Source organism: Desmodus rotundus, chromosome 13 (assembly GCF_022682495.2).
Source record: "Desmodus rotundus isolate HL8 chromosome 13, HLdesRot8A.1, whole genome shotgun sequence".
Lineage (NCBI taxonomy): Eukaryota > Metazoa > Chordata > Mammalia > Chiroptera > Phyllostomidae > Desmodus > Desmodus rotundus.
Window position 1 is genome coordinate 93,834,868 of NC_071399.1, and position 13,113 is coordinate 93,847,980.

Consider the following 13,113-nt stretch of genomic DNA (forward strand, 5'->3'; position numbering starts at 1 on the left):
AGTGCCTCCCCCCACCCCTACCCCGCCCCCAAACTGCACACTGCTCTTAAGTTTCGGCCGGCGCCCCAGCGGCATTGCACAGAACTTTGCTCTCGGGCTTGCCAGTCTCGGGCAGAAACGACCACCCCTGCGCCGGACTCCCCTGCGTGCGGAGGTGGGAGCTGAGGTGGGCGGTCCTGGGTTGCAGGTAGCTAGAGAGGTGGATCCTGCCCAGCGGGCAGCCCCGGCAGAGCGCGACGCAGGGTGGGCGGGCATCCCCTTGCCTCCCTTCCCCTTGCTCGCGGGACCAGCGGAGGAATCTTCTCTCTGCAGCCCTGCCCGCTCTCGCCCCGCCTCCGGCCGCAGCAGCTGATTGGCAGGAATCGCTGTCCAACCCGCGTCTCGGGGCCTCCTCCCGGGCCCGACGATTGGCTGCCTCGGAGTAAGGGGGTGCCAGGGGAGGGATTTCCCTCAAAGCTCAGGCTCGGTCCCGAGCCTTGGGGAGGAGGAGTGGAGCGGCTCGGTTCGCGCCACGGAGCCGCGCGAGGCCGGGAGGGCCCGTCGTCCTCCCGGCGAGGTCCAGTCCCGCCCGGCCGCGCACCTGGCCCATCCTTCGGACCCAGCCTTTGCCGCAGCAGGTCGCCGCAGGCAGCGCGCGGAGTCCTGGCACTTTCCGGAGGGGGTCTCTTGCGCCTGCCCGGGGACTGACCGCGCGCTCTCGGGCTTACCTGTCTGGGCTGCAACACCTGCACCATGCACGCCGCCGGGACCCCCGGGGGCGCCTCCCGCGCGCGCCAGGGAGTCAGCCCCACCGGTTTGCAACCGGTGCCGTCGCCGCGGCGGGTGCTGCTGCTGCCGCTGCTCCTGTCACTGGTAAGCCGCGCCCGGGCACAGCCGGGTGCCCCCGGCATGGAGTCGCTGTCCTCAGATCTCTCGGGGGTGGCCGGGGTCCCCGCCGAGGAGGCTATAGTAATGGCGAACCGTGGGCTCCGGGTGCCCTTCGGCCGAGAGGTCTGGCTGGACCCCCTGCAAGACCTGGTGCTCCAAGTGCAGCCGGGGGACCGCTGCGCGGTGACTGTGTTGGACAACGACGCTCTGGCTCAGCGGCCCGGCCGCCTGCATCCCAAGCGCTTCCCGTGCGACTTTGGCCCTCGAGAGGTGAGCTACTCTCATCTGGGCGCTCGCAGCCCGTCGCGAGACCGCGTCCCGCTGCAGCTGCGCTACGACGCGCGCGGAGGGACAGCGGTGCTTCCCCTGGTGCTGGAGGTGGAGGTGGTCTTCTCGCAGCTGGAGGTGGTGACCCGGAACTTGCCCCTGGTCGTGGAGGAGCTCCTGGGGACCAGCAATGCCCTGGACGCGCGGAGCCTGGAGTTCGCCTACCAGCCCGAGACGGAGGAGTGTCGCGTGGGCGTCCTGTCTGGCTTGGGGACGCTGCCTCGCTACGGGGAGCTGCTGAACTACCCGCTACGGGGAGCTGCTGAACTAGGGTCGGCCAGCGAGCGGGGCGCGGGGGAGCCCCTCCTGATGGACTGCAGAGCTTTTCAGGAGCTAGGCGTGCGCTACCGCCACACAGCACCCAGTCGCTCCCCGAACCGCGACTGGGTGCCCATGGTGGTGGAGCTGCGCTCGCGAGGCGCCCCCGCGGGCAGCCCTGCTTTGAAACGGGAGCACTTCCAGGTGCTGGTGAGAATCCGAGGAGGGGCCGAGAACACAGCGCCCAAGCCCAGCTTCGTGGCCATGATGATGATGGAGGTGGCCCAGTTTGTCCTGACCGCGCTGACTCCAGACATGCTGGCAGCCGAGGACGCGGAATCTCCCCCGGACCTGCTGATCTTCAACCTCACCTCCGCGCTCCAGCCCGGCCAGGGCTACCTGGTGAGCACCGACGATCGCAGCCTGCCCCTCTCCTCCTTCACCCAGAGAGACCTGCGCCTGCTGAAGATTGCCTACCAGCCACCCTCCAAGGACTCCGACCAGGAGCGTGTCTTCGAGTTTGAGCTCGAGGTGGTGGACCCAGAAGGAGCCGCCTCCGACCCCTTCGCCTTCATGGTGGTGGTGAAGCCCATGAACACGCTGGCGCCCGTGGTGACCCGCAACACGGGTCTCGTTCTCTACGAGGGCCAGTCCCGGCCCCTCACCGGCCCCCCAGGCGGCGGCCCGCAGAACTTGGTCATCAGCGACGAGGACGACCTGGAGGCCGTGCAGCTGGAGGTGGTGGCTGGGCTCCGGCATGGACACCTTGTCCTTCTGGGCGGCGCCGGCGGCAGCTCTGCCCCCAAGGCCTTCACGGTAGCTGAGCTGGCGGCCGGCCAGGTGATCTACCGTCACGATGACAGAGACGGCGCCCTGAGCGACAACCTGGTGCTGCGGATGGTAGACGGGGGACGCAGGCACCAGGTGCAGTTCCTGTTCCCTATCACCTTAGTGCCCGTGGATGACCAGCCGCCGGTCCTCAATGCCAACACAGGGCTGACGCTGGCAGAGGGCGAGACGGCGCCGGTCCCGCCCTCCGCTCTGAGCGCCACTGACATGGACTCCGAGGACGCCCTGCTGCTATTTGTGCTGGAGTCGCCGCCCGCGGCGGGGCATCTGATTCTGCGCCAAACTCATCCTCCCGGTGAGGCCGAGCAGCTCACCGGGAGCCCTTGGCGGAAACGGGGCGCGTTCTACGAGAAAACCGTGAGGGAGTGGCGGCAGCAGGACATAACGGCGGGGAGGCTGTTCTACACGCACACAGGGCCCCACAGCCCTGGGCCCGTGACGGACCAGTTCACGTTTCGGGTGCAGGACGACCACGACCCCCCCAATCGGTCCGGGCCGCAGAGGTTTGTGATCCGCATCCATCCCGTGGACCGCCTCCCGCCGGAGCTGGGCAGCGGCTGTCCCCTGCGGATGGTGGTGCAGGAATCCAAGCTCACGCCGCTGAGGAAGAAGTGGCTGCGCTACACGGACCTGGACACCGACGACCGCGAGCTGCGCTACACAGTGACCCGGCCCCCGATGGACACGGACGAAAACCACGCCCCAGCCCCCCTGGGCACCTTGGTCCTGGCCGAAAACCCTTCAGTCGTGGTGGCCCACTTCACCCAAGCCCAGATCAACCACCACAAAATCGCCTACCGACCTCCAGAGCAGGAACTGGGCGTGGCCGCCCGCGTGGCACAGTTCCAGTTCCAGGTGGAGGACCGAGCAGGCAACGTGGCCCCAGGCACCTTCACCTTGTACTTGCAGCCAGAGGACAACCAGCCGCCGGAGATCCTCAACACCGGCTTCACCACCCCAGAGGGCGGCCGCCACACCCTGAGCGAGTCGGAGCTTCACGTGACCGACGCGGACACCGCCGCGGCCCACATCACGTTCACTGTCACTCAGGCGCCCAAGCACGGCCACCTGCGGGCGTCTGGTCGGATCCTGCGGGCAGGGGACACCTTCCACTTGGAGGACATACAGCAGGGTCGGATTTCCTACGACCACAGTGGGGACGCGGCCCTGACAGACAGCTGCTCCCTGGAGGTCAGCGACAGACACCACGTGGTGCCCATCACCCTCCGGGTAACCGTCCAGCCCACGGAGGACGACATGCCCGTGCTGAGCCTTCCCGCGGGCACCCTGGGGTCCTACCTGGACGTGTTAGAGAACGGAGCTGCTGAAGTCACTGCCGGCGTGATCAAGGGCACCCAGGAGGGCACCGAGGACCTGATGCTGACCTTCCTCTTGGAAGGGCCGCCCGTACGCGGGGAGATCCTGGTCAGTGGCGCCCCTGCCGAGCGGTTCACCCAGAGGGACATCCTGGAGGGCTCCGTTGTCTACGCCCACACCGGCGGGGAGGTAGGTCTGTTGCCCACAGGGGACTCTTTTAACCTGAGTCTCTCGGGGACATCTCAAGAATGGAGAGTCGGTGGCAATTCGATCCAAAGAGTTACCGTGTGGGTGACCATCCTTCCTATCGACAGCCAGGCCCCGGAAATTTCTGTAGGTGAACAGTTCATAGTAACGGAAGGTGATAAAAGCGTCATCACCTCAAGGCACATAAATGCCGACGACGTGGACTCCCCGAATGACGACATCCTGTGCACGGTCCTCGTCCAGCCCACCTCCGGTTACGTGGAAAACATCTCCCCGGCCCCCGGCTCTGAGAAGTCGAGGGCAGGCATTGCCATAAGTGCCTTCACCCTCAAAGATGTCAGGCAGGGGCACATTAACTATGTCCAGAGTGTCCACCAAGGGGTGGAGCCCATGGAGGACAGGTTTGTGTTCCGCTGCTCGGATGGCATTAACTTTTCAGACAGATACTTTTTCCCCATCTCGATCGTCCCCACCAACGACGAGCCGCCGGAACTGTTCCTGAGGGAGTTCGTGGTGATGGAGGGCATGAGCCTGGTGATCGACACGCCCCTCCTCAATGCCGCCGACGCGGACGTGCCCCGGGACGAGCTGACTTTCACGCTCACCCGGTCCCCCGGGCACGGCCACGTCCTGAACCAGCTGCTCAACGGCACGGTGGTGGTGGAGAGCTTCACCTTGGACCAGATCGGAGAGAGTTCCAGCATCATCTACGAGCACGACGACTCGGAGACCCAGGAAGACAGTTTCGTGATCCGACTAACAGACGGTAAGCACTCTGTGGAGAAGACAGTTCTCGTCATGGTCATCCCCGTGGACGACGAGACCCCCAGAATGGCCATTAACAATGGGCTGGAGATCGAAATTGGGGAAACCAAAATCGTGAACAACAAAGTATTGATGGCAACCGATTTGGATTCTGAGGACCGGTCCTTGGTGTACATCATCCGCTACGGGCCAGCGCACGGCTTATTGCAGAGACGAAAGCCGGCGGGTGCCTTTGAAAATATCTCGCTGGGCATGAACTTCACCCAGGAGGACGTGGACAGCAACCTACTTCAGTACGTCCATTCCGGGCTGGAGAGCACGCGGGACCTGATTAAATTCGACGTGACGGATGGAACCAACGCCCTCATTGACCGCTACTTTTACGTCTCCGTGGGCAGCGTAGACATCGTCTTCCCCGATGTCATCAGTAAGGGAGTGTCCTTGAGAGAAGGCGGGAAAGTCACCCTGACGACAGACCTACTAAGCACCAGTGACTTGAACAGCCCTGACGAAAACCTCGTCTTCACCATCACCAGGGCTCCCGTGAGGGGCCTCTTAGGGTGCACAGACCACCCTGGGGCGCCCATCACGTCCTTCACTCAGCTCCAGCTGGCGGGCAACAAAATCTACTACGTCCACACAGCCGATGACGAGGTGAAGATGGACGGCTTCGAGTTTCAGGTCACTGACGGACGCAACCCTGTCTTCCGGACCTTCCGCATCTCTATCAGTGACGTGGACAACAAAAAGCCGGTGGTCACCCTCCACGACCTGGTCGTCAGCGAAGGGGAGCACAAGCTGATCACTCCCTTCGAGCTCACGGTTGAAGACAGAGACACGCCTGACCACCTGCTGAAGTTCACTGTCACCCAGAGGCCGGTTCACGGCCAGCTTCTCCTCAACAACAGCAGCCCTGCCACGGTTTTCACCAAGCAAGACCTGAACGAAAACTTGATCAGCTACAGGCACGACGGCACCGAGTCCAGGGAGGACAGCTTTTCCTTCACGGTGACCGACGGGTCCCACGTGGACTTCTACGTCTTCCCCGACACGGTGTTTGAAACGAGAAAGCCCCAGGTCATGAAGATCCAGGTCTTAGCCGTTGACAACAGCGTCCCCCAAGTCACCGTGAACAAAGGGGCCTCTGCGCTCCGCACTCTGGCCACGGGCCACTTGGGGTTCACGGTCACAAACAAAGCTCTGAACGCGGAGGACAGGGACAGCCCGCGCTCTTCTCTGCGGTTCATCGTGACGGAGGCCCCTCGGCACGGCCACCTCCTCCACCTGGGCCAGGGCAACCACAGCGTCTCTCGGTTCACACAAGGTACGGCTCGCTTCTCCTTCTCTGTGACCAACGCGCCGTCCGGTTCTTACTTCCGGAGGACGAGGCTGTCCCTGAAAGCTTTAGGAAGGGAGGTCTCGAATCCGAGTCCAGAGAAGGGACAGGGAGGGGCAGGAAGGGGAAGGGGGAGCATCCAGGGACTCTCTTTCCTGGGAGGACCACTCCTTTCTTGCCACAGGGCCCACCGCGGTGACCTTCGTTAGAGCCTCGATGGGTTTGGACAGCAGGAGCCAGGCTTTGGTGAATGAACGTGGGAGCCGGCTCTCCGTGGGCTCCGTGGGCCGCGCCCCTGCCCTCCGAGTGGCCTGCTTTGTGTATTGCAGACAGTTCGTGAGGTGTTTCAACCCCGCGGGCAGAGATGTGCTCTCTAAACTCTGGGCTCTGAGTATTCAGATTATCATCATCATCATCATAGTCATCAAATACCATTCAAAGAGAGCCTCCAAATTTGTATTTCCTTAATTTTTTAGGGCATTCTTCTAATACTGCTACAGTTGGTAGAAACTCTGTAACTAAAATGAAAAGATGTATTTATACTTTGCAGATTTTGTAATTTCCTATATTTCAGGACAAACACCTGTCCAAAGACACAAGAAGTAAGCCCCTATCTAGATTTAGAAAGACTACAGGTATAAGGCACGTTACTATGATACACCCAAGACAAGGGCGTGTATGAAGGCGTGACATATGAGAAGACAGAATGTCTGTCACCAAAGTTTGCCTCCACCTCATTGTTAAGAACCCGAAGATATGTTAGTAAAATGAAAAGCATAAGGAGGGAATTGTTTTATCCTGAACCTTCTGTCCGCCCTGTTTCAAGCTCAGTAACAAACGCGGTGGCACCTGCCTTCGTCTGCATTCTTGAGGCTGAAGTGTTTACCTAACCTGAATCTTTTGTTGTGGGGACCCCACCTGAGCCAGGAAGGGCCGGGGGCCTCTGAGCAGCCAGCTGGTGAGCTGGCGTGGGAGCTGGGGCTTTGAACGGTCGACTTTCACTGCGAAGGGCTCTGAGTGGCTTTCAGGAAAATCCCACCGCATGGGATGGAAAGGGGATCTGTCCTCTGTGGGCTCTGCGGGTGGAGATGGAGTGTAACCCCTGGGCATCCCCGGTGGGGGGGGGGGTGTTCTTTTCCTGCATACTGTTGATCTCTCAGATAAGCAAGGCATTGAGAAACATGGACGTTGCAAAGCGCAGGGTTTGAGTGAGCTGCTGCTGTGTGTTAGGTGCTGGCAGCTAGCCCCACAGGCCAACCTCCCGGCTCTTGGCCGGAAGCCAGCATGTACCGCAGGGCCCTCAGGGACCGGAAGGCTCCAAGGGCTGATGTCACGTGGGACCAGCAGGAACCTTTTGTGGGAAGGCTTTCTGAGGACGGAGATGCAATCTTAGAAGGGCGTCTGTTCATGGAAAGTGCAGGGATGAAAGGAAGACAGGGGCAGGCGAAGGTGGCTTTGGGCATACACTTCCCTCAGCCGTTAGTTAAATTGCCAGCCATCGTTACCAAACAAATAAATCACACATAAGGACATGAAATAATGACAGTTAATAAGAAGGCAAATAACGCAAATAATGCAATATTTAATAAGTAAATAATAACAAGAATACACCCTGTGTTTCACGCACTCACAGCAGTAAACCTACTCTTGCCCCTCCCCACCCATATATCGGAGGATTTAGAAAATGTTACTTTACATCCCTCCCCTGACCAGAAGAAGGGTGCAATGTTAGAGATTTTTTAAAGGGGAGTTCTGGGTGAAGACCCGCAAATGTGCTGTTTCCTGACGGCAGCTGGTCTGTGGCCCCTCCCTGGACTCACCACGACTGCCTTCCACGGTCCTTTGTAAGTGACGAAGCCTAGTAAGTTTGTTATAAGAAGGGGGACATAAATCTTTAAGATTTCTTTTTTGAAATCGATGGTCACATTCCAATAAGAACCCAAATAGCGTCCGGAAAGCTGCTCGTATTGACTCCTCCGCGCGGGCTTCCACCAGCCCGGCCTGGGGGCGGCTCTCCGACCAGCGAATCACGGGCCGAGATAAACGCGCAAACACGGACCAGGCCCGGTGGCAGGACCTCCGCAGCCGCTGTTTCGGCGGGACACGGAGTGGGGCTCGGGGAGGGCCCTGCTGTCTGCGCGTTTTCTCTGTGTTGGGAAGGGCTGGGCTAGACCCCGTTTTAATGGGTTTTCGGTGCGCTGAAGTCCGGTAACTCAGCGCGCATGGCCAGAGGAGGTCATCCCTGAATTGACTAAATGACCGAAAGGAGAGAAAACAAATCCATTTCTGAAACGTATTAAATTTCATCACTAGGGGACGTTAACAAGGCAGAATTAGACAAATTAGGGGAATTATGTAGTTGTTTCAAACGTGACCCCTCTGCCAAGCCGGCCCTGCTCCCTCGGCTCTGGGTCTGAGCCCTTTGTCTCAAGCGTCTGGATTTTTTTTCCTTGTGGAAGATAATTTATAAATCACTCCCAGAAATTTCCTCGGCGTTTGAAGCAGGGTGTGGTTTCAGGCCTGTTAATGGACTTAGATTGTTTTTTCAAACCCATGGGAGGAAAGGTTGTGTAGATACACTGAAGTATATTTGACGCATGTTTAACATTTCGAAAAGAGAATCTCATTAGACGTTTACTTAAACAAGATGACATTTTGGCTACTAGGTTTCCTAAGTCTTCTGAGCCTTAAGCCGCGAGTGTGCGTGTCTGCACGGAGTTTATGACGTGTTATGACTGGCAGCGCCGCCGGCTCCAAGCCCCTCCTCACGGGAGCGTTTGGGCGGCCGCCTGTCGGACTGGGAGTCATTCGCAGACCCAGAGAGAAAGTGAAGGGGGTCGGTTCCCACTACAGCTCTAACGTGGAGGGAGAGTCGGCAACCGGGTGTCCAAGAATCACATTCACCTCCTCTGTACTTAAAAAATGTTCTTAAAAGTCGGTTTGGAAGTAGTGATTTACTTCAATAAAACTATCTCCGACGTACTATTGTTTTTTCAAGAAAAAAAAAAAACACTTTAATTTAGACACTGAGTGTGCCAAACAGGTGTTTTTTCCCCTTTTCCTCATCATAGAGCTTTTAGGTTTTCTTTCCAAATTAAAGAAGGAGTGGCCATGTTGGGAAAGGGCCTTCCCCGCGTGGCCAGGGGACGATGCCCTTGCGCCCAGGCTGTGCGTGCGGTCAGGGTTGACGGTCGCTCACTTCTCACTAACAAACTGAGGCTGTGAAGGCGAAGAGTTCCAGGAGCAAACGGGGGAAGAGCTGCGCTCCCCGTCCCTTAGAAAGGTCACACGGAGGGACGCTGGCGGGGTCCTCTGCGCCTCTGGGCTCTTTGTTTTAAGTTCGGGAACATTTGAGCCTTTGCTGAGTATTAGACCCTGAGCAAAGGACTGCGGGAAGGTGGGGTGGGGGGGGATCCCAGAAATCTTCAGTCTTCTAGCAAAGGGAGCCGTGCAGAAAGCTAAAAATGACACGGGGCAGAGATGGGGGAATCATACACGGTTAGAAAGGAGCTACTGAGGGAGAACAAAACAGGGTGAACTCACCTCCTCTCCAAGCACCTCCATCAGCAGTGAGGTGTGTTCCCGACTCAACCACGGCGTCCCCCACTCGGGGGTCTCGTTCGCCAGTCACCTTTCACAGCTCTGTGAGCCCAGGGAACGCCCACACTCCACCTCCATGGACCGACTTGTGGGTTCTAATCCCTTGTATGACTTGAGACGACTCCTTGTAAAATCACTTTCTCATACGTAATGCCTTTAAACTTCATAGCAGGAACTTAGTGCAGCTCTTAACTCCCCACGTGAACTCCCCACGGGGCGCACAGGCACTATGCCCTGTGGCTGAAGCGGTTTTCGCTCCGATCTCGATTTTGCACAGCCTTGGAAATAGCTGCTCACCGCTTGGCGTAGATCGAATAACCGAACAGAGTGGTTGCCGCCGTATGCTGTGAGGGTGGCATCATTAAGGAGAAGAACGGGTAAAACGGGTGAATTACATTTTTAAAATTGTGCAGTAGCCAATAATACAAACAAAGGATGCCGGGGAATTCGATCGCTAAAATCAGAAGCCGCAGAAAGGGCCTTTTTTTTCCCCCCTCCTCCACAGGTTTTTGTTTTTGTTTTTCTGGAAAGGGCGTTTCTGAGGTAGAATCGTTTCTCCCCATGAGTAAGGGTTTCAGCTTTCGTTAGATGTGTTTTATTCTCTGTTCTCTCTGACATTGATTCATGATAGCTGTTTCAGTGTGGGGTTTTTTAAAGTTCTAATTTTTTTTCTTTTTCAAAATGTGGGCTGCTTAAAATCAGCTGGCTGCACTGCACGTGGTGAGAAAATTAGCTGGAGGGCGGCAGGGCACCTGCTTGCTCCTGGGGCCAGTCCTGCAGGGAGGCCACGGGTGTGGCGCCTCTGGTGCCAGGAAATCTTCCAGGCCCCAAAATATCTCCCTTTCCAGCTGTCACAGAGCTCCATATTTAGGCAGCCGCTGCTCTGGTACACGAACATTCAAGTGCCGTGCAGAGGGGCGGCACCTCGCTATTATTACAACCTAATTCTTTTTTTAAAGCTTTATTATTATATTATTTATTTTTAGAGAGAGAAGAGAGGGAGAGAAACATCATTGTGTGGTTGCCTCTCCAGTGCCCCCTACTGGGGACCTGCCCTGCAACCCAGGCCTGTGCCCTGACTGGGAATCAAACCAGCAGCACTTTGGTTCACAAGCTGGTACCCAATCCACTGAGCCCCACCAGCCAGGGCTGCAACCTAATTCTTGAGCTCTGTGTGCGGCGTCAGGTTTCCATGGGAAAGCTGAAACCGAGGGGCTTAGAGACAGGAGATCACACTGCTTCCCTCCGGAGAAGGGGATGGTAACAGCCAATAGGATTCCCTGAGGCACCAGGTGAGCCCCAGGGGTTAATCAATCATCTTGTCCTTGGTTCTTTTCCAGCTGACATCGATGACATGACAATATGCTACGTCTTAAGAGAAGGGTCCAACGCCACCAGTGATGTGTTCCACTTCACCGTGGAAGACGGCGGTAAGTGCTCCACTCACCTGTTAGTGTGAACGAGGAGGGGGCTTTCACGGTCGCTCTTTGATATGACAAGGAACCCGCATCAGGTGTTGTGTTTTGCTCACCTGGCTTCAGACAAAGTAAATGTGCTAGTCGCTGCAGAAACTCTTACACGCTCACTCTGATGCCGTGCTGCTCGGCAGTGACCTTAGGTGCGTGTTCTGGTTATTTCTGTTTTCTGACTCCCAAACACTAAAAAAAAGGCCTGTGTAAATAGGACTCCCACGTCCAGTTGTTCAGACTGTGCCCTGCCTCACGCCGCCCGCTCAGGGTGACGAGGGTGTTGGAACTCAGCCCGGCTCGACTGGCGAGCCTTGTGCCACCCGGGTGCCTCCCCGGGTGCCTTGTCCAATTTGCACGGGGGCACTGGGGGCACGAACACTGCTGGGAAACATGCCGTGTTCACCACGAAGTCCGTGCGAAGGGGAGGTGTGCGGGTCTCACTGATCTCAGGGCTGATTTCCTTAGCTGGGGGGACTTTGCAACTCGTCTCCACGGAGTTTATCTGGTGCTTTAATCTGGAGAACGCTGTGGGACGAGGACAGGACCCGAGGCCTGAGTCTCCCGGGCAGCATTCCTGTCGTCGCTCCTTCGGGGCGCTGCCTGCTACTCCCACGATCCTCTGCTCTCTGCCCCTAACCCTGCGGACTAGAAGGAAAAAGGCGGTGTCGAGGTTGGTCATAAAGGCTCATTTGCCCTTATGTGCTGGTACAAGATTTAGAAGAACATGGGGAAGAATGTGTGTTGTGTGAACGGGACACAGGAAGTGAGGGACCGTGTGTAAGAAAGGGGGGAGACGGAGAAAAGAAACAATTCGGATTGTTTTCAAAAGCCATCGGTTTTCTTGTGATGGTTTTCAGATGGCTCACTGTTGCCCTGGCCGGCGTGGCTCCGCGGGTTGGGTGTTGCCCCGTGGACCAGAAGGTCTGGTTTGATTCCCGGTCAGGACACAGGCCTCGGTTGCGGGTTCAATCCCTGATGTGGGCGTGTGCAGGAGACAGCCAATCGATGGATGCTTCTCTCTCACATCGATGTTCCTCTCTGTCCCCCTGCCCACCCCTGTCTGTCTCCCTGAAAGCAATGAAAAAACACCCTTGGGTGAGGATACAATATAGACAGATAAAGTGCCACACTGTGGTGTCATTACCACAAAAAGTCTTCGTGCTCGCCCTTCGCACGCCGTGATACGGCCGATAATAGCACTTGTTTAAAATCTCTGCGGTTGCAGCAGGGCCCCAGCTGGGAAGCAGCACCCGCCGGGCGCGCGCTGGAGAGGCAGAGGGAGAGGCAGAAGCGCGTGGCCCCTGGGCTCCCACCGCTGTGTCCCTACGGCAGGCCCGGCGCTTCCCAGACGTGTGCCCGTATTTGTGCGGAGCCGCGGTTTGGTAATCTGTGTGCGGATAAGTGAATCTTAGACGAAAGCCAGATTCTAGGAGGGAAACCAGCTCATACAAGAATCGCCTGCTGCTCACAGGAGCAGTTCTGCTCGGTAAACTTTACGGTGCGGCTCTGAAGTAATCTAGTCGTAAAGCCTATTAAAACTGAAAGACCAGACTATTGGCTCAGGACGCCATGTGTATCTCTAATAATGACCGGATAAACCTCCATAGCAAAAACACAAATTTTCTTTAAAACTGCAAAAAAAGTTTGAAATTCAGTGCCCACGGTTCTAAGACATAGCCTATACTTTTTATATTTTGCATTTTTCTTCCTCATTATATATACAGGGTTGGGCAAAAGTAGGTTTACATATATTCATATGGAAAATAATATAATAATTAATAAATAATAATACAAGAATAAACTGTTTCACATACAACTGTAAGCCTGCTTTTGCCCCATCCTGTTCACACACACACACACACACACACTATTATTCTGCACTCTTTTTCTTTAGCTAGATGGAATCGTGGCAGTTACGTTAAAATTGGAGTCTGTACTCAACCTGTGGAAAACATTAGGCAGTGCACCTCAGAAGACATTAAGTTAGGAATGGGTAGTTTGGATTTGCTGAACATGTGGCCCAGCCTCTGCAGGCTGTGTGTATGGAAGTGAGAACTAAGTCACTTCAGGAGTGTTTCTCAAAAGTAGGGTTTCCGTGTGAGAGAGAAAAATTCCGTG

At 56.8% G+C, this 13,113-nt stretch overlaps 1 protein-coding gene across 1 annotated transcript in view; it reads left to right on the forward strand.

Moving 5' to 3' along the window:
* Positions 1-382: 382 nt before the first annotated feature.
* FREM2 (FRAS1 related extracellular matrix 2) overlaps positions 383-13,113 on the forward strand; it is a 98,530-nt gene continuing 85,799 nt past the window's right edge. The window contains exons 1-2 of the mRNA XM_024566750.4: positions 383-5,914; positions 10,867-10,956. Coding sequence (XP_024422518.2) covers positions 733-5,914; positions 10,867-10,956 — 5,272 coding nt within the window. The 5' untranslated portion in view covers positions 383-732. The remainder of the gene's footprint in view (positions 5,915-10,866; positions 10,957-13,113) is intronic.